General features: G+C 38.7%; 2 protein-coding genes across 2 annotated transcripts in view; both read left to right on the plus strand.

The window, feature by feature from the left end:
* The first annotated feature begins 8,094 nt into the window (after positions 1–8,094).
* LOC118793626 (alpha-1D adrenergic receptor-like) lies at positions 8,095–17,407 on the plus strand. The gene is made up of 2 exons (XM_036551853.1): positions 8,095–9,046; positions 16,872–17,407. Exons 1-2 carry the CDS (start codon positions 8,095–8,097, stop codon positions 17,405–17,407), a joined length of 1,488 nt encoding a protein of 495 aa, XP_036407746.1.
* A 4,456-nt stretch (positions 17,408–21,863) lies between these two features.
* Positions 21,864–22,910, plus strand: part of LOC118793627 (RING finger protein 24-like) — a 35,115-nt gene continuing 34,068 nt past the window's right edge. The window contains exon 1 of the mRNA XM_036551854.1: positions 21,864–22,012. Coding sequence (XP_036407747.1) covers positions 21,864–22,012 — 149 coding nt within the window. The remainder of the gene's footprint in view (positions 22,013–22,910) is intronic.

Genomic DNA, 22,910 nt, shown 5'->3' on the forward strand with positions numbered 1-22,910 from the left:
CCCAAGCCAGACATGTTTCGTGAGGTCCCATTTGGCTTAGGTCAGGTTGCAGGGCTTTAATGTACGTTGTTTTCACCCCATAAATATCTTAAATGGACCAGTACAGTTTTTAAGATAGCTTTTCCAGAAATACTATTGGTTCCCAGGTGCTGTGCATGATCAGTGACAGAAAAAAAAACAAAAAACAGATCGCAAAACCAAGAGGAGTCTATATATGAGAATGACCATTTTCCCAAGGACATCCTGCTGGTTGTATAAATATAAACACTTGCACGGAGTTCTACATAATCCATAGTGTTCATCAATCACAGGGTAAGAAAAATATTTGTCAAAGGTAGATTGAAAAAGGCACTTTATTAATGGCAATCATTTTTCTAAACATCATTTTGGCCACATACATGCATTGCATTGCGTAACAGGGGAGCGCAATGATGATGTTTTTTGTGTTTTCTGTGTTTTGCATGCGATTCACAAACAGATTTGAGACAGCGTTCCATGGTTTCACGACAATGTCATAACTTGGCATTTTTTTTAGTTTAACATCAAGCTGAAGTCAGTTAAAAGTGGTGTACTTATGAGAGAAAGGGCAACACTGCATTAAATTCATTATTGAAAGTTTAAGCTAGAGGGCTCTGTTATTTGCTTGAATGGGGCCCCTCAAGTCTCGTTGTGTCTCTTCTTCCCACTGCAGGTCGTCAATGGGCGTGCTCTCTCCCTAGGCCAGCTTGTGGCCTCCTGACAGAAACACACAAACAGCTTCCCCCTTGTATTCCCCGGGGTTGGGGGGTTAAGACTCTGTGCTTAATCTCAGGTCCTGGGGCAAAGTCCCTTATAGCAGTTCAAATGTTTTGCATCTTGGCTGACACTGTCTTATGGAGGCCAGCGCAAGGTCACGGAGAGGCAGAGCTCTGCTGACACGTTACATATTTTCCCACAGTTGACGGGGCCCCCCTGACGTTGGTCGCAGGTCTCTGCCTCTCATCGGAACCGGGAATGACAACAAGTTCTACAGCACAGCGAGGAACCGCAACTCCGGCAAAACGGCTGTCACCCCGCCGGTTTGGAATGGTGTCTCATTTGGAATGCAAGTCCCCTCGAGGCTCTTCAGCACAAGGGTGAATGCATGACCCCTCTATTTAAAGAGACACGAAAGTGCTCTACATCATCCTCCACTCAGGATATGCAAGTGTAATGTCATGTATACAGACTTCCTCACCAAGATATGTGCTTTAAATATGATTGTCCTGCTGTTTCACTGAAACATTGCAATTTGTTTTGGCATGACAATTTGAACAATAAATCAAAGCAAGCCTTTCTAGCAAAAAGATAATTGTAGCAGAATGCATGAACCCATTCTTAGAGCATGGAATACACAAAATCATTCGGAGAGGCTGTGAAGTTCTGCAACATCAAGAAAAGCAGACAATACAAAACAGTTCAATGTTCTTGAACATTTACCCAACAGTAAATGTTCAAGAATGAATGAACAGCCTTGGTTAAAATATATTTTGACAGTACTGACTGTTCTGACTAGTTTGGATAGATTACTTTAAGAGATCAATTTTACTTTGAAATCATATATACAGTTACAAATCTTAAAGGTGTGTTTTTAAAAATGTTGTCAATGACTAACATAGGGATACTTGGATGATAGACCAAAAGAAAATATCTGATAACTGCCATTCTTCTTGTCTTATCTGGAATGCTTCCTCATGCAAAGTGAGGGCAACATACAAAGGACATACAATGTAGAGTAAATAAAATAATTATACAGCAAATGTATTACCTTTTAAAACACAGGAGGTATACTTTACATGATGTCCAGAGATGGAAAAAGGAGGATGTCACATTAGATCTTAAATCAAATATGGTCTGTAGGCATGGGAGTTACCAAATCATTTATATTTTATCATTTCCCATCTGTAGTTGTTTAGTCTATGTGATGTCCATGTGTCCCTGACAAAGATGGGAAAATGATAATGATATTGTAATGAATCTAAAGATTTTCCCAAAGGTAAGACTGTTGTAACCAATAACTTAGTTTTGTATCTGATTATACATAATTATTGTTATGATTGTAATTGTCCATGTATTTTGTTATTGTCAAATTCAATTCTGATAAGTAATTTGCTAATTGGCCCACATTATCTGTTTCCATATGTTCAAGGCATTGCTGAAACCAGAGGCAGCAGGTTTAATTTTTGTGCTGGCGCAGCCCTATTTTATAAAGGTCTCTGCTAACATGGTTTGACTTTCAGTTCAAAGTGGAAGTTTTATAAAATATTGTACATTCCCCAGAGAGTGCTATTTCTATTTCTTCCCAAGACTTTGTGCTCTCTTATCCAGGAAAGGGGCAAAAAAGGATATCTGGAAAGATTATTCATTACTTCTGGAACCAAGACAGGAACAGCCATATCAGTGACAGGAAGAATTTTTATTATCCCATATCGTAAGTGGACCTATTAATATTAGGCAAATGTACATTTCAACACTATGTCAGAATGTGTGATTTCCCTGTGTCCCCAGCGGACAACTCAGCCTTTTTCAGACCATTTACTTGCAAATGAGCTATGAACACAGTATAGAAGAGGGATAGAAGAAAAAGATGAATGAAAAACACTACTGCATCATTGCTTACATTTTTTTCAGTCAAGGTCATAGTGATTGATATACATGTAGGCTCAGGATAATTTGTTAATTTGTTCATACATTGTTAATAGTTAATCATAAATGTTAATCTGTTTATGATTAGCTATCATCATGTTAGTATGATGCAAAAAAACATTTAATATCATGCTACCATTCCACCATAATTTACACATTATACACTTCTAATGCTTGTATCTCAAGGACAACTTCATTAAAATAGGATTAAAACAATAGAAAGCTCAAGACCTTTGTCATGAACAAAATATAGTTTCCTTGAGAGGCTGTGGTAGATACAGGGGAAAAGGTAGCATTCTTTTCTGATACCCAGAGCAAAAATCTGGATGCCAGTATTGGTTTAGTTATGCCAAGTTACCCATGAGACTAGTTATGAGACATTTTTTCATGCAAATACTACCACGTGCTAAAATATTCACCCACTCCTGATGGTTAAATTTATTTGGTGGTTTAGTTAATTGTGTTCTTTTCTCAGATATGCTACAGTTGAAGTCATTTAACACTGTAAACATTTACTTAGCTGTAAAAATGCTACTTTAACTGTGCAGTGGTTAAGATGAGTTAGTAAATTCACTTACAACCTCACTGTAAACTTCATTTTCATATCAGCGTGTGCCCAGAAGCATGGCCTGAACTACATGATAAATGTATGCTTCAACCAATACATACATTGATGATCCTACAAGGCAGGGAGAAAGACTGAGAAAGATACTTTTGAGGCAATGCTGGCCGGTAGTGACAAGTCTGACAACATGGAGAGCAATGCACTTTACAGGGCAGATGGCTTTGGTCCCTGTGGCAAATCTGTGAAAATTGTGACCCTATGGACTGCAGCATCCCATTGATGGCCTGGGACGGTCCTCTGTGGGGCAGCTGCACATCACAGGATGCTGAGTGCTAGCAGCCTGAACTCTGCAGCAACTCTGTCTATCCGCTCAGTCGATCTTGTGAAAATGTGCTAGGAAAATCGGCCAAACATAGCCTTACTTACTAAATATGCACGCACGTTCTAGGATGGAAAGATCAAGAACAGAGGTGCAGAATGGAAGATGTCTGACTTATCAAAAAAAGGATGCCATCGGCATTTTGGAAACAGGGCTGCATCAGTCCACCGTTACTTGCTGTCAGGATGCTCACAGCCAGCAAATTCCTCACCTGGCAAAGAAGTTATAGCCGCACACAGACCACAGCTTAGACACAGACAGACTGTGACAGCACAAGTCACAACACTGACAAGACCAAGACATCCTCATGCATCACCTTCATGGACGTTTCCACGGTGTCAGTTCGACTGTGTGAGAAACACCAGATCGTAACAACCCTGAAATCAGTAGCTCATCCCTAAGGGGCTGCTAAGGCAGTCCTTGTCTGCAGGCCAGACAGCTACACACAGCCCTAGCGCTCAGCAGAGTTCATCTACACAGTAGAGTGAAATGTCAGCAACATGTCAGGCAGACTTGCCAGCAATGGAGATAAGTCCTCTTCAAATAGGACCTAAGGTTTTGTGTGGGTTACCCTGGTGGACATCAGCGTGTGCAGCACACGCTTGCAGAGCAGTGTGCTAGCTGACAGCTGTGATATCAGAGCAATATTACACAATGTAATCTGGAAACCAATAGGCACTGAAGCTTAATTACTGCCACACAGTGGTTCAAAAGTTATAATAGCAGCAACAAGTCTGTCTTATAGGAGTTGCTGTCAGGAGCTACAGGTAATAGCCATTCTCATTCAAAATGATATCCCAGTTCAGCTTCTGCATGTAGATTACAGTACAATGCAAGATGTCTTGACCTTAATTTAAGATACAAAAGAGTGCCCATGGTGCAGCCAATGTGCCAGTATTGTCAAAGGACAATTACGGCAGTATTATTAAAATTACTATGAATGTGGAGCAGATTTCAAAGTGTCCCCCTCCTGCTTTGACACTCATTTCATTGACTGAGGGTGAGGTATTTTATCTTTGCACTGATGTAAATGCAAAAAGACATATTCTGAGGTCAATTCAATTTACATGCAAATTATGAACAAATTTAGCTGATTTATAACTTGTACATCACCAGGTGATCAAGAGATATACTTACTAAGTATTTATGTATTTATAAGTACTTATGACTATACTATATTATTAAATGAAATTAGTGCAGACACTAGTTCAGTCCCAATGTTGTTTTCTTTGTTGTTGTTTTGGATGGATGAGTAGGTAGGATTTAGTAATCGAGATAATCCTAAGTAATTTTCCTCGTCCTACAAAGGCATCTTACAACTTGATGAAGTCTTTTGTAAAGCAAGAGGGCTAAAGCAAGTACAAATCACAATCTAGAACTGACCAGAACATGAGCTGCCCAAGAACATGAAAACACAATTTATGCAACATCTTACCCTAAAAAGATCACTTTTGACCAATTTCATCCACTCTTAATGTCACATTATTTCAACATCACTTAAGTACATCTTAAATAGCCTGATATGTTTTTACTCTAGGAATAATCCCTACCGGAGGGAAGCATAAAAATATGCGTAATGTCCGGGTTAAAGGAATTACACTTGATCCTGAGCGGAAGGCATTGCATTATAATAACATGAGTGAGGCCTACAAATGCTTTTGCCTCTGAGAATAATGGACTACAGGGCAGCTGGTGGAGTCTCAGGGACTTATTTTAAATTGAAAAAGCAATAAACAAAGTTTAAGCATGCTGCTGCCTGGGATTTGGATGAATTTTTAAACAGCTTAAAAAAGAAAAGACAAACTGGAAAACTGTCGAAGGAGACAGTCATGTTTTGTGTGTGTGTGTGTGTGTGTGTATAGATATGTATGGACAGTACTATGTATACACATACAGCATATCCATTAGAGGGTTTAAGTGAGCAAGACCCAGTCCTGGAAGGTAGAGAGAGGGAGCGAAGTAGGAACACATTGCAGGAAGTGCAAACACATGCACACACAAATAAACAGATGCAAGCATGCATATGCACACGCATGCACACGCACACACACACACACACACATACACACACACATGATCATTTCTGAACTAAAACAAACCTAGACATCATATCTTTGGACCACAGGAGTGAACCAGTAGAAAAATGGAATGAGTTGGTAATAATAAGATTCCCACTGCCTCTGACACACTGGTACACACTGGTACCCCCGCACATTCAACTAGCCAATGCTGCTCTGTTTAGCTGTGTCAGGCTAGTGTGTGCAAGCACCTTAAAACCTGTTTCTTTAACTGGTGCTCCAATAGTGGAAATAGCCACAACTCAATCATCTTTCTTTGGCACACACTCAAAAACGCACCTACAGTACAAAGACACTGCTGGGGTGGAGAGGTCTTAACAGCCCAAAACAACAGATGAAGAACTCTGCCTTTGGGAATATAACTCACTTCACCGCAGAGGAGATGGAGGATATTGGGAATGCGAGACACTGTTCCCGTCGTGACATGATGAAGTTCAGAGCACTCTGTTGTTCAGAGGAAACACAGCTGATGGAGGTCTGTGAGCCTCTTGGCAAGTCCATGAGACTGTATTCCTCCATGAGAAAACTAAGCAGGCATGAGTCTGTGGCAGCATAATAAATTGACTGAAGTAAAAATCACAACGAAACCATACATCAACCCCCCACCCTACAATGTAGATTTTTAGAGGGATCTTGTCTAGTCAAATGTAGAGGGGAAAATTAAAATGCATACCTACCCGTCTTAGCCTCTAACGAAATAATTTTGCTCACTTTGCAGTTAACACCACTCTCCTACCACCACTCTATTACCGAAAAATTAACTAAGTGGATTCAGCTAACATGGCTCGACGCTGTGGTTTAACTTCAAACCAGCTTTGCATTCAAACTGGCGAGCTATTAATCACAATGCTGCGCATTTTATGTAAGGATTAAGCTTAAGGACATCCAAAATTATTTATTTATTCTGTGGTGTACCACGTAGTTTTAACTGCAACACATGTACGACTTTTTTCTCAAACCTACTGTTGTGATCGTGTTTTACTCACCAGTAACTGTGCTGGGTCTGCGTAAGGTGCGCGCACCCTACCCACGGCGTTGCGCGCACCGTGTTCGCAGGGTAGGGGCACGACTTGATTAGGTGGGCAAATGTATGCAGTATTGGAGGAGATGTTGTGTCTCCTGGTTTAGGTCCAACGTCCAAAGAATAGTAACTAGTAATTTTTTTCTCATGTTGATAGGGTTTAAGACAGAAATCTGTAGATTCTTGAAAGGGACGTTTGAAAACAGTGTAACTTGTAGGGGTGCAATGACTGTTGCTGATGCAGCTTTTGTTCATTTACCCAGGTGGCTATTCATGGACGAACAGATGCTATTAACGGATGAAGGCGCATAAACGTGTGATGCAAGCATTGCATAATGATAAATACAAATGTTGTGTTCATTCCTTACTGCGATGTGAAACTCAGATGGACACGACAGTTGTGTTCTGTGTTGAGCACAGCTCAACTTCAGTGCTATCCCATCCCTGACTGTCTTAAATATCAAAACATGACATTAGTTCATTTGCAATAGGATGATGTTTCCGTCTGCGTTTTCTTTCCGCACCTAACCTGTTGGCACAGACCACGAGTGACTTGGCTGTTCACCATTTTACCAAAGCTCTGTGTGTGCGGCTATCCAGAACGCAAACTGCATTATGTTCAGTGCGAAAATGACGGGCGTCGCAAAATCACCTACTTCTGGCTTGGATCATATATTCGCATGTCTTCATTGTTTTCTCCTTTATTTGTATGACGTTAACACCACAGATTATATTATCGAATCTTATAATACCACTTGAAAGTGATTACGTGTAAGTGAGAACAGTTGATTACAAAATAACAAAATTGCATACAAATATGTCAACTGAAGTAAAAAAAAAAAACACTAATGTAATCAGTACTATATTGGCCTCTACGTGAAATAAACACATGAGTGCACTGTCCTCTTGTGGGCATTGTTGTGGTAGCTGCAGTTATGTAGAGCGTCACACAGTCCTGGAGGTGGAGAGCTCAGACAGTGAGACCTCAGCCGTGGCTCAGTAATTTAGATGAGAGTTTTCTCACGGAAGATGTCTCCGTTGGAATATCAGATAACTTCTCTGTGCTGAGAATGCCAAGGATATTCTTAATCTGTTGTCGGTACCTTGTAGAATAAATAATAACAATGATTTAAACGAACAGTAGTATAGGCTGGATTGCCACTGACATTTTAATGAATAATTTGTATGCGTCTTTTGGATTTAGAAAAAGGATTAATCTGATAACATTCCTGCGGTTGCGTGACTGGTAACTACGAAGCAAGTAATCGTGCACCCGATGCCGCGAAGAACTTAAAAAATAGGCATTGTTTTAAAATAAGCAGAGCTCCCGTTTTTCCGCCGGAATTAACTTTTTTTTAGTAAAAGATTTTATTTATGGAGTTTCATAATGAGCAACTCAAACTCGATGACTGAACACTGTGATGGAATTAACTTAAGCCATGCCGTCAACCAGTCTTTCCTTGATCAACTTCTGGCAAACATAAGCAACACTACCTGTGCGAGCCTCATCCTGGATTCACAGGCTATCGGAGCAGGTGTGTTTCTGTCTGTTTTTATATTGTTTGCCATTATTGGCAACATTTTGGTTATCCTATCTGTGCTTTGCAACAGGCACTTGCAGACCGTTACAAACTTTTTCATTACAAACCTGGCGATAGCCGATCTGCTACTGAGCATAATTGTGCTTCCATTTTCAGCATGTTTAGAGGTGCTAGGGTGCTGGATTTTTGGTAGAGTGTTCTGCAACATCTGGGCAGCCGTGGATGTGCTCTGCTGCACTGCGTCTATCCTCAGCCTCTGCGTTATCTCCATAGACAGGTATATCGGTGTAAAGTATTCTCTGAAATACCCAACTTTAATGACAGAGAAAAAAGCAGGGGTCATTTTGGTGGTGGTCTGGGTGTCGTCTATGGCCATCTCGATAGGGCCACTTCTAGGATGGAAGGAACCCCTGCCCTCGGATGAAAGCATCTGCAGCATCACTCAAGAACCGGGCTATGCTCTCTTCTCGTCCTTATTTTCCTTCTACCTCCCGCTCATGGTCATCCTAGTAATGTATTTTAGAATTTATGTTGTGGCCAGAAGGACAACGGAGAGCCTTGAAGCGGGGGTAAAAAAGGAGGGGAGCAAGTCAATGGAAGTGGTACTCCGAATCCACTGCAGAAGTGTTCTGGAGGAATCCGCCGTGAGCGCGAGGAGTAAAACCCATCCTTTGAGAAGTTCGCTCTCTGTGCGCCTGATGAAATTCTCAAGAGAAAAGAGAGCCGCCAAAACCCTGGGCATTGTTGTTGGTGTCTTCATCCTTTGTTGGCTACCTTTTTTCCTGGTTTTGCCTTTAGGTACGTATTTACACATTTTATTTAGTTATGCATGGTAATAAGACATAGTAAATCACTATTTGATCCATTACATTACATGCATTACATCCACCCACTAACCAAGCAGTATATCCTGTTCACTATGCAATATATTGATTTTGATCTGCCAAAATACTTTTTATTATTACATCTGCTTTGGTAACATTGCGATGAGATTTTGTACCAGTAATGTCACAAGGTGGCGACCCATCATGGCATCGCCGAGATGACATTAATGGCACCTTATATTGACGTTTTATTGAGTTATAGGCTACGTAGTGTTGCACGGAAGCTGCAATGAAAAATATTCAGTGTAAATTGTCCCATTAAAAATGCATATCTGACACCAATTTTGGTCTGCCATATTAATAATAATATTTTTACTTTACAGAGTTTCACTTTGACTTTCATTTTAGAACCATTTCCTGTATAATAAAACTGATCGACATACAACTACATACATCTGTAAACTAAAATACAGAAAATATGTCCAGCTCCCAGAATGTATTTGGGTAAAGAAATCGTAATAATCTAAATCATTGTTATTTAATAATTAAATTCCAACCATTTTAACAAACATTTAATGAACCGCAACAAGTACGTCATTGATTGATATTCAGGTGTAGTGTTGTTTTCCATGAAAAAAAAAAATGTCATGTATGGATTGGGTGAAAGTCTGTTGAGTTTGTGGTAGTTCTCTTTTGCCAGAGTTTCACTTCATGGTCCGGTATTTCTACTTGGCTGCTAGGATTACTAGGCAAATAAATACTGCTTGCTCACACTGCTGAGGATCTCCCAGAAATTGCTACAATACAAGAAGAATGTTCCTAAAAGCACAAAATTACACGACTGCCCAAGATTGCGTATTTAGTTTGTAAGCACACAATTCTTGTATGGAACAATTAATTTGTTTTATGTATTATCCAACAGATGTTGTGTTGGAAAAGGTAATAATAGTTCAGTTAACTGGCAGTGCTAGAAACTAAAACTTTACCTCTCACTTGGAAGACAAAGACCATCCCTCCATCAAAAAAAATCATAACTCCTGAAAGTGTCTTACCAGTATATCATAGGATACCAATGACTGATGGGTATTTATTTCTGTTGAGGATTTATTGACTTTTTGATTATTTCTGCACAAGTATTCAAAGTTCAAGTCTAAATAACTACTGTAGCCAGCAAGCCGCTGGCAAATGGTCTTAAAAGATATATTTATAAAATGGCTTGCAAATGACAACCAAGTACTCAATTTATTGTAGGTGAAAATACTCGTTGTATTTATTATATGCATATTTGCCATTATTCTTGTATGTTTAGACGTGTTTGGTTTGATGACATTTACTTGGGTGCTTCTGTGTTTTGTGAGGGCCTGATAAATTATATGCCATATCCTCTAGCTCCTCCACAACACACCTGAGAGGCCTCACAGACCAGGCTAATAGACCTAACACTGTGGCACTCTGCCGCACTCCGAATGCACATCTAGAATGCAGAATCTATTTTAGTAGGTAATCAATAATCAATATTCATACATCACCTTGCAGCTTGTGAATTAATGTTCATAACTCCTAAAAAAATGTCTACCATGTTAAGCTACAAATATGATGCATTTGTCCTGCCTGTGTTTCATTAGATATAGGGTTAGGTTTAGGATTAGGGTTAGGGTTGATATAATACTGTTGGGATAATTGTTATGCACTTAATACAAAAGAATGGACACTGGACAGCATCCATGTCAATCAGGGAGGGGATAGTCTGTAATGCAGTTTTTTGATCGTTGACATTACTCACCGATGTCTTAAAATGCAACATAAATCCCTCTGTTTAATTCCCTTCTAATAGTATTGCAGCCTAATAATGTTACTAGTTATTTTAAAGGTTCTGTGAGTTTGGGCAGCAGTTAAAAAAGCAGTCTATATGACAGACTGTCCTGAAATGGCCTATTGAATCAGAGGCACTGTGGATGGATTTTCTTTGTGTGACTGTTGAGTGTTTTTCACGCTTCTTAGAACTCAGATTAGCGGTTCTTACTACGCGAGCAATCCTTTCCTAATCCTCAAAACCCTGTCCAATTAAAAATAGACACATTTTTCTTTCTGCTGATTCCAAATCATCTCTTTCTTCTGAGCATCTGTGTTTTGAGCAGTATCGAACTGGAAGCGCATTAAATTCCTGAAATGCAGCAGCACAGGTTTCCTATGTCTATGAAATATAAATAGAACACCTGTGGAACTGATGCTGTACAGACATTAATCACTAGCACTTATCACTAGATAATCACTATATATGTATATATATGTATATATTATATATTATATATACATACATATATGTGATTACAAACACCGGTAGATGTCACACATCAACATTACTGTCTGACCCACTTTGTTGTCATGCAGAACTGAGCTTCTAAGACCCTGAGAGAATGACATCTGATGTGATTCAGGTAACATCAAAATGCAACATTTCCTGGTTATGAATGCATATGATTATTGATTTTGAATGCAGTGATCATTAAAGAGGATGTTGCAGATCCCGTTATTTGGAGGGAATTCTCAATCACTTAATTTTGTAAATTTGATGAAAAGGGGAACCAGTTGCATTTTATTGAAGAAAGGATTTTAAAAACTTTAAACTACTAATAGACTACAGTACTACCTCCTGAACATTAACTGTCTTTTTGAAGCACAGTAGGTAGTATTTTTGCTGTGGGTTTGCATATTTCTTGGGTGTCAGGGGCCAGCAAATAATCTATCCCTTCTAGGGATGTCTTGCATCGATCATTTCCTGTATCTTGGCTCAAAGTAAAAATCTGCAGTTGTTCTTTCAAGGCCTCAATGGAATCAGGCAGGAACACTTCATTTGAATCAGAAAATAGCTGCTGAAGTCTATATTTCTGATTCCAGTTCAGTGGCAAAACACCTGTAGAGGTCACCATTTCAGACTTTACATTTTCCTTTCTTTTCTTTCCACAGATAGGGAAGTTCAAAAATAGTTTGGACTTATGAGACATAATAAACCCATTTATTTAAAAAGGTCATACCATCAACTCAAAAGAAATGCAAAACTTGACTAAGTGGTATTGTGTTAAAAATGTGTGTGGTCTTCTTTTAAAGTGCAAAACTACAAAGCTCAAAGGGCAAGGCTCTCTGTCTGTATTATTCCATCTAGTAATGTAGTACAGAGCAAGTCTCTCAGAGCCTACCCAGGGTGACATCTTGAGGGTCATGTTTTTATTTATGTTACACTTTATGCAGGAGAGTGTTAGAATAAGTCTGCTCGTGCCTTTAGATAATTCCATATATGTAACATTTTCTAGAAGCTGGAAGCTGGAAGCTTGCCTGTCTGAGGCCCTTAGGTCTGTGCATCTCTGTATCTGAAATAGTCTGCCGGACATAGTGTTCTTTGACCTCAAATACGCAGCGATCCACTGCACTAACAATCAATTAAATTAAGCACAGTTAGGTAGTCTGCTTTTTCTTTCTTAAACTCAGTGACCCCATCATCAAAAAGGGAGGATTAGGTGGCCTAACTCCACTGAAGCTTTTATCGTATTGTTTTTCTTGGAGGACAAGGTAGTGCTTGGTAAACTTTGATGTGGAGGAATGGATTAATTTGTTGAAATATGTTATGGTGTGTATGGTTCTTGCTTCAGTTATAGCAAGAGTGGGATCCCTGGAAACCGGTTAGATGATTGTAATAGGCACAACGTGAACCAAATGGCTAACCGTCTGAGGCTGTCCTTTGCTAAGTATTTATTTACATACCTTATCAAAATGTCAATTTTTGTGTTGGAATGTGTGTTTTTCCTTCTTCTGGTCACACATCAGAGACATGGTGTACTGCAGTCGATCTGGCATGTTTATGCCTGAATCTCCTTCCTCCGGTTTTAAGTATCCCCTCACAAATTTGCAAGTTGTACCACAGGTTCTGGGTTTAATCTGCCATAACAAAGAATACTATGTAATGTGAAAGTCTTATCAGTAACTGTGTTTTGAAGATAGAAAATCCTCAGGGTTCTTGCACAGATCTGGAAAGTCTGAAAGAGTATGGAAATAAATATTGATAATTTCCATACCTGGAAACTTCTGCAAAAGAATGTCAAAATTTTTCACTTTCTTACAGTTGCTGCACTGCAGCCAGAGGTCCAGTAAGAATTCAGCATTTTTATTCAATGTAGCAGGAGAGAACTAACATGAATATAGCTCTATTGCTCTGCAGCTAATTAGCTGTAAACTATAACTTAAGTGTTTCTCAGCAGGGTTGCTGATGGCCTACAGGGCGTTGTTGGGAGAGGACCATTAGAGCTACAGTAGAAAGGGGGAGCTTTGCATTATAAATATCCACTGCAGATGAAAACACATTTCGCTGTATTGGAAGAAGAAAACGTGCATAGAATATTTAAATTAATAAAATCAATAAGATTCATCAAACGGTCCAGATCCCTATGGCTCAGACTTTGCCCAAAACTAGCTATGCTACTCATTCATTCATAAAGCAAAGACTTTCATTCAAAGCCAGTCAGCATAGCCCTCTATGGCTTAATTGCATCAGAGGATGCTGAGGAGCAGCAGTGAGAATGCTTATTTTTGCCCATTTTTCAATTTCCTGATTTTTTTCATCTGTTTGGATAGAACATGTAACCCTTTTATATCGTCTTTGTTAGCATATAGCTATCAGGCTATTATATGCATCAATCAAATATATTTGTCATTCTGTGAAGGCCGATTTGGTTCATGGAGAGGTTATTTGAGGAGAGTAAAGAAAGATAAGGTTCAATTTTTATTTGTCTTAGTGTTATCAAGAGCAATGGTAATGGTATAAAAGTACTTTGCAAATGTGACCTGATAAAGATGATTGACAAAAATAACAAGCGCAGATTAAATATTCAAAAATATAAGCAGCAGTCTGACTGGACTGTGGACAATCTAAAATTAATCGCTAGTCTTGAAGGATTGATTTTATTTCTTTTTAAGCCAAACATCTCCTTGAATGAACATATAATAGCCTAGGCCAAATTAAAAAAAAAAAAAAACTCTGCTGAGCAGGTCTGGAAATTGAGGTCTGTAAAAGGTCTGGAATTTTGAAATTGGAAACATGAAGGAACCCTGAGTTCCATACGTTTGCCTTCACAATGTCGAATTATTGGAAGCTTGAACATTGTGTATGTGACCAAACTACAACCATGTAGAAATATGAAATATGAAACACTCTCTGTATTATGAAACTTCTAAACACACTATATTTTCACTACCATTTTAATCATTATTAAATAAAATGGATAGATTTTTTTTATCCAGTTCTGTCAAGGACAGTAACTAAAACTCACTGAAAAACCTTTTGATGTAAATTTAACCTGATGTATCCATGGGTCAGTAAAGACAAACATTTATGCCTTGTAGATGCTGTGGATATTTTGCCATAAGGATCAGAATGGATCCTCACTGCTTCAAAAGAAAAAACTTATGATTTCAAACATGAGGTGTTAATCTTTTCCAAAATGTCTTCTAATTAATAATTAGTAAATGATAACAGCATGTCTGAACTGTATAAAATTGGGAAGTACAGGATAGTATGTACTGATTTTCTAATATGCTCCAGTAGATGAGGTTATGCAAAAATATTAATCAACAAATTCATTTGCATCAAATCTTCCAAGTGGTAGCCCTCATTTAGCATTGAATAGACAAGAGGAAAATTTGACTGGAAGTTCTTCCATTCTTGTTGTCATGTGTTTCGATGGACAGTGATTGCACTATTTTTGTAAGTCGTGAACCCCTCTCTATTGCTGTTATAACCGGAAATTTGAAGAAAACATGTGTTCTCCCCACATCTTTTCAGACTGTTTTCAAATGTCACTAGTTGACCTTTAATGCCACTGTATGAATTGCTTAATCCACAGGCTTTGTTGTGGCTGGCCCTTGTATTCAAGGACTTCCTGTCAGGCTCTTTGTGGATATATTGTCTGCCCAACAGACACCTCTGTGCAGTTATAAAACCACTGCCCAGCATCACCACATTCATCCATGGAGGCCTGCAAAGATGTGCCCGTCCCACCCTTTCCCCTCCAAGACTTAAATGAACGAGTGCACCAAGCTGAATGTGTGTGATTCAAAAGCAGGCAAGAGGGAAGCTCATTGCTGAGGTTTGAACATTTCCTTGAAGGCAGTGAAGCAGTTTGACAGGCAGGTCAGGGCATAATGCCATGAGTGTCCCTGGCAAGGGGCAGTGCACAGAATTGAGAGTCAGAGTTTATCCGTATCACAAAGCAAATAGACCTTAAGGTCACACATCCCGGGCCAAATCCATGCTATATCTGGCAGTGATTTAAATGGCTGGTGACTGCCAGTGCCTGCGCTACACTGGCTACATTATGGTTTTGGGCCTTGTATTCCTAAGTCAGGTGACCTAAGGTAACAGTGTAATTTAAGAAGATTTGTTATCTATATTAATTACAAACCTTTTGCCATTTAAACCTCAGCTTTGGTAGAACATTAACAAAGGGGAAGTTTTCTTACTTAAAATCTCCAATATAAAAGCATCTCTTTAATTTTCTCAAAGAAGAGGCTAATTGCAGCTGCTGCACATTCCCTAATGCACCCATATGCTAAAGTCATCACTGATTAAAACTATGACTCTTAATTTGCAGCTCACATCTTTTTCAATGGTTTGTATCTCCTAATACACATTGTTAAATATGTCAGTTGGAGTTCAAAGTAGCATACCAATATGTCATTCAGTTGTGACATAAAGGAATACAGAGACCTGACTCCAAGCTGTTTGTTGTGCACAAGCGTACTCTACACCATGTGTGCCTGCTGCGATTGTCATCTTACCCATAAATACCTCCCCATCCTCCCACATTTGCTACTGCAACTCTAGCAGCTACTCAATTGGCAGATGACACATCACGCAGGCCTTTGACCTTCTTAATGTGAAAAGACCCCACAGAGGGGCCTGTGGTCACCACCAACAAGCCGCATTATACTGCCACTCAAAGAGATCCTGCCTCCATCCAGATCAGTCAAACTCAATTCTGCTGTCTTGTGTTGCGTGGGATCCAAGGTCTTCCCGAATACTCTCTCACCAAGTAAAACTGAAGAACTGGTTTATATTGTCCCTGTGGCAAACCTAAAGGGGTCTGCTGGACATTTAGCTCTGCAGCCACAGCCAAACATACTGCCCTGCGCACGTAAACATGTCAATTACGACAGTATCATCTGCTGAGCTTTCATCTTTGAGCCCAATTACGCCTTCCCCTTGCCAGGGAGTCCATTTTGTCCCCACGTGTGCATTCATTATATTCCCCCAACTCCCCTCTACTTTCCTTCATTAACACTCCTCTGTCCTATTTATAACCATGGCTCAGACGAGGGCCTCTCTCACTGCTCATTGCTGGATGCCATCCTAGCTGGAAGTGAGAAAATGGCAATAATTTGATGCACAAGATAGCGTCACACATGCTCTTCTGGTCCCTGCAGAAAGGGTGTATAACACATGGAGATGTGACAAAGAACTTTGGATTGTCATCCCCATACAACACAGGAAAACACAGGCACTAGCAAAAGCAAAAGATTGCTGGTTTGATTTCTCTGCTGGAGCACTGCCACTGTTCCCTTGGGCATGGTACTTAACTTAAAATTGCCTCAGTAAATATCCAGCTATATGATAACATGTACAAAATAAGACTGTCTGGTAAATGACAAAAATGTAATTTAGCATTTTTAGATACTAGGTTTTGTTATGGCAACATTTCTGCAGTGTTGTCTTGTGAGGTTAAAATGACATCTCTCCTTTTACGTTCCAGGTTCCTTATTCCCACCTCTGAAACCTTCAGATATGGTCTTCAAAGTCATCTTCTGGCTGGGCTACTTCAACAGCTGTGTGAACCCCATCATCTACCCCTGCTCCAGCAAGGAGTTCAAGCGCGCTTTCATCCGACTCCTGAAGTGCCAGTGCCACCGCAGGTGGAGGACTCGATGGAGGTTTTATGACCAAAGGTGGAGGACATCCATGAACAGCTCCAGACAGGACACCAGTGGGGACTACAAGCCCAGGTTTTCCTTTTCCTTCAATAACTCTTTCCTCTACAGGGAAAATGGTCGGACCCCTAGCTTGAAGGGGTGGAACTTCTTCACCCCACTCCAAAAGTCTTCTTTCCAGCTGAAAGAAAAGATGAATAATCTCTCCAATAAGATTAAGAATGGGCCAAGCAAAAGCTCTGCCCAAACTCTGGGGAAAGTGGATGTGGACTCGCTCTCCATGGGGATCTGCTATGACCATGGAGGCCATGAATGTTGTGATCCTACAGACTATGACAGCCTCAAGGAGACTCATATTTAGAATGACAAAGGCTTTCAGCTTAGACTGTTATAGCAATTAACACAGGAAGATGGGGGGGGGGGGCAAAAAACATTTGTTCTAAAATGAAACATTTAATAGCAGCTGTAGGACTTTTGTTTTCCGTTGTCAATATTATATGGATATGACAACAGAATACTAAAAATAATATTATATGGATCAACACTGACTCTTTGGTAAATGTATGCCTTGGTACAATGTCACAGTGTGTCTTAATGACATTTCCCAAAATAATTTTGGCAGGAACATTGCATACTGTCGATTCATTCCTGGGTTTCTATTCAGGCTAATTAGTGTGCTTTCTCCACAGTTTGCTGTGTAGTGTGCTTTTCTTCCACAGGAGTAACACATGTAATCACGTGATATTTTTCCATGCTTACATGTAACCATCAGGTAATCTGTGATTCAAAGAAAATAAGAAACGTGCTTTAATGTCCTTTCAAATGTGTGCTTTACTTGTTTTTATTTTACTGCAATGATGATACTTGATGATGCAGGAAGAACCTTCATAATTCAGGGTCATTTTTCCCTTTGATTGTTTGCTGAGGTTTATTGTGCAGCTTGAACTGAGGAACAATCTGGAATTCTTATTATTATAGTGTTGGAAATAGGTTCTGTATCTGTCTAGAAATGAGTGTTTTGTTCCAAGTAGAAAAATCAGAATGATTTTAGTATGATTTTTCCATAAATGTGATTCTATACGTTTCTCACTTTTTTTGCTGAAAAAGATTTTGGTAAAAGTGGATATATGTAGCATTGGACAGCATTTCAGTATTAGCAGTTGTAAAAGAGGTGGAGATTGGTCCTTGATTGGATATCCTTCTCACACTGAGTGATGTTCCACTACCTGTTTAATCAGTGACACACATTATGCTGTCGTGATTATTGAGCATATAAGCTATGTAAAAGAAAGAAAAAGGAAAAAAGATTAATATATTTGAGAATGTTTCATTTATCTTTTTTAGTGAAATAATTTTTATTTTTGATAGAAACAATCATTTAACACAACAGACTGGGAGCATTATTTAAATGAGAAATATATGTTATAATAAATATGTCATGAAAGGTATGGTATACTTTTGAAATACATTAACTAATGAGTAACAATGGACCTGTTAGTATGACTATATAAAATACTGAGTAAATTCTTTATGTTGTATAGAAAGGATAAAAAAAAATAATCTAGAAAGGGGAGATGAATATATACAAATGGTGATTTAATATATATTGTTAAATTATTCACTTAGAGATGCTTTGAGTAGGTTTGTATGGGAATATAAAAAGTGAGCATATGAGTTATATCTAATTAAATGAATAAGAAAATAAAATGAAAGAAAATAATAAAATTTAAAAATAAATTTGAGGGCCAGAAGGCTCAGGATTGGTAAAAAAAAAAAAAAGAAAAAAAAAAAACCTGTTGGGTTTCAGCTATATTGCTGAGTAGAATCATTCCTCAATGATACAGATCATTACAGTGCAAACATCCACACTAAACCATATGATTATAGCACAGCAGTGTATAAGGTTTTTCTTAAAATGTGTTGATTATCCTCTTCTAGAAAGGACTGATAAATCAGTGCTATTTAATATCCCCAAATATCACAAAATAACAAAAAAACAAAGTTTCACTTTTTGTCTTGAGATATTTGTTAAATTACCACAGGACCTTAAATTTCTCTGAGAGCTCATTTATAAAACACTCATGACAGCCTTGTGGATTGCTGCTTGTTTCAGTTATCTTTTTGTGACCATAAAAAAGCAGAATAAGCCCATTTTTGGTATAAACTGTAAACATAACAGAGTCTATGCAGTGCTGGTCCAAGCAAAGGGTATGTTCATGCCAAGAGAAAATCTCTCTGGAATTGACACAGATAATAATGGATTGACTTTGAGTGGGCCTCCTTCCCAGAGGTGGTGTGTAATATCGTATTTGTTTGTTTGTTTGGGGCAGACCATTCTGTAACTAAAAAAGTTAGAGGAATTGAGATTCATCTCCCCTTATACTTTTCCCTGTTTCATATCTTGGTAAAAAGGGGCATCTTGAGGTACCAGGATACCACAATACCAGGGGGGCCATGTACATGCACAATTGAATACAAACACATGTACGCTGTGTTTATATATGGCACAAATATTTGTGTATTATAGCAAAAATAGCACAAGTTGAGTAGAACCAAAGGGAATGAAATTGACTTTCTGCCCATCGTTCAGTATCAGCCATTCATTTTACAGGAATGCAAAAAACATGGTTCTGCTACCCTTAACCATATAGGTAAAGAATAAGTAAAGATTTGCACTGTAGTCACGTTGGAACAGTGCACTGTAAAATTGGCCTGAGAAAGAGAGACAGTACCAGAGCAAGAGTCTTTGCTTCAGTGATATGACCAGTTCCACAGGTCCTACTGTTATCATAATAGATATAAATTTTACATAATATTATGCTAAAAATATATCAGATGTTTTTGCACAATACACTGTTTTACATAAAAGCTGTCAAGAACATTCAACAATTTATAGCAATTCATATCACCATTTGAATATTGTATTTAGAAATGTATGTATTTTAGCATTAAATGAACTTATCACATCGTTTTGTGACATCAGCAATGTGCAGTTATTGTCATTTTCTCCTTGTATAACTCTACACATGTTTACATGTCTGTATATATATATTTAACATATATAAAATGAACTGGTGACATTTGGGAATATGGAACATGTTACAGGAAATCACACCTGTGTTCTTGTTAGATGTTAGATGTCATTTAGATGTTGTTAGATGTTGTTAGATGTCATTTCATTTTACACCTAGTGAAGCCTTAGTCATAACATGTGCAACTTAACTGCACATAACTGTATTCCTGGTACACATGAGCAATTTGATTGTAAAAACAAGTTCATCAAAAAAATTAAATTTAAACTGTAAGGACTGGTGTTGCATTAATATCATTCCATTGAAGGAATGTACTTGCAATTTGGTTTTTAGATGTTTTTTTCCCTCTCAAAGAAAAAAGACTTTCCACTATTGAACAGAATGTTTGATATCCTTTACCTGGTAGCTGTTCTATCTCCCAGCTTATGTCTGAATTCACCCAGCTCAATGCAGACTGAGACTGAGATGATGATGATAAAGAATCCATGAACATATTCCCTTAACAGTAAAAAAGGTCTCCAATGCAAATACCATTGTACAAAATATTATCCACTTTATTTTCCTGGTAGATGCCCTTTTCTTGGGTGACTTAAATAGCTTATAGTTTCTTGTACAATGTTAGCAATTTATACCCCTGGACATTTACAGAAGCAATCCAGATTTGTTATTTTCTCAAGGGTATGACAGCAGTCCTGATGTTATATGATTAGCTGATATGGTTCATTTCTGTCTTAACTTTCTTACATTAGTTGTCAAAACATTTTTCTCTGACTGACTTGACCCTCAGATCTACACTGACTTTCTCCTCTCCTCTTGGCTGGCAAACTCTAGACAAACTGGTGCCAGTCCTTGGCCCCAGTCACAGACAGAAGAACATTTAAAATAAATAGATTTTTTTTCACTATACTCTATAATTATGCTTAAACATATATACACATGTATACATATGTACACATACAATGAAGAAGGGGAAAAAAATGAAAATTCAGAAACAATAAGCACATATTTCTGAGTTTTAGGCTGTTGATGTCAGCTGAAAGTGATGAGGCATAGACAAACAGATGATGCTTAGTTTTTTCTTATTATCTATTTTTTGGGATAATGCAAGAAAATGAATTTAACATTTTATTACCTTACATCAACAGATAATGTCTCAAATTGGCAAACAGTTTTTAAAACCATCTGAAGAAAATTTGCATCTACCCCTCATAATCCATCCTGATTTCATAATCAGCTTCTTTAAATTTTCTGATTGGGGGAAAATATGTTATTAGTTTACCATGGCAGGCATGGCATTTAGCTGTGGGACTGATGGAGGTTTGGTCCATCTTTACTTTGGCAAAGCTCAACATTTTAGGCTTATTCTAGTACTTCCAACAGAGCAAAACTAGCAAACATGGCACATCATGCCCTGACATCGTTCTACCAGTGATGCTTTGCTGAACAGAGAATATATTGTGTTCTGTAGTATGTTTCGCCAATCAATAGCAGTAAAGTCCTGCTCATCATTGTACGACATTTAAAGAAGTGCTTTTGAACACTAGCGCCTGTTCTAAGGAACCCGGCATCATGCCTGTTTGAAGACAACATCTGGAAGTCTACAGGACGAAAAGCAACAAAAAAAACTGACGCACGAGCCGCAGTTCGATCACTCAGCAGCTCCTTGCCTGGTAAAGAATAGCAGTTGAATTAATACCACGCTGAGCTGCTGTGTGGCGGGATTTTTCCCCTGCCGCTGTCACTCACCCTCAGGCATGCGGGGGGAAAGGACACCTGAGACTCGTGATGAGAGAGGCAATGAGCTTCTGTGTCTATCTTTGCTTTGTGCCTGCTGCTCAGGCCGAGGACTCCATCCGGGATTGCACGCATGGAAACATCGTTACAGACTCACGGCTCCAGGCGCAACCCGGGACCAGGGTCGATGATGAGCGGAGGTGAGCTGTGCTCCGTCCCTGACCGCGGTCTCCAGAGACGTATGGTACATCATCACAAGCTCGTGGTCCCTTATCTGTGCCTCTTCCTGAATATCAACTAATGTTGTGCTTGAGTGCCTGGAGCCTCAAATATGTAACATTGACCACAAACTTAAACATGATGTGAAGAAGTATTTGCAGTTAGTGGAGACATTTTGTGTGCACTTTGTGTACAGGGATCTCATACCCTATATTGTCATGTTTTGAATCTTTCAAAAATCATTTTATCTTTTTTAACATACCAATCTCATATGTCAAGCTACTATAAATTAGGTGTCAATATTTGAAACAGAATATAATGCCATACTTATAAAAACAGTTATGAAAAGATATTAAATAATTTGTGAGAGAGTGCACACATTCACTATGCAGTTTGCAATATACAGTACATATACCCCCAACTGCCTTTTAAACTTATCATACAGGTCTGTAGCAGGTGATGGCTCAAAAAAATCAAATAACAGCTCACTTGAAGTTTTCACTTAACTGTAGACATTTCATTATTCAAATTCCCTCAGTGTTTGTGGTTCAAACTATTACAGCCTCCTTATGTTATTTCAATTACCAGACTGAGCATAAACAGCAGTCCAGATCTGACTGTAAAAATGTCTTATGTTAACACTTTCTGCTTCTAAAAAGCCAGGGACACCATTTGTGTACCAGGACATGTTTACAATTCTGTGATGTTAAGAATTCAGAACAAAGTCAGGGAGGTACAAAGAGATACCACTGTTTGAGGGTGTTTGTTGCCATTTAGGGCAAATATGAAAAGGATTGCGGCGTGGTTCCAAACAAGACCCACAAGAAAAATCAAAAGTCAGTTTGTCAAAAAAGCATCATTATGCATGCTTGTGAACAA

Source organism: Megalops cyprinoides, chromosome 18, assembly GCF_013368585.1.
Source record: "Megalops cyprinoides isolate fMegCyp1 chromosome 18, fMegCyp1.pri, whole genome shotgun sequence".
NCBI classification, from domain to species: Eukaryota; Metazoa; Chordata; class Actinopteri; order Elopiformes; family Megalopidae; genus Megalops; species Megalops cyprinoides.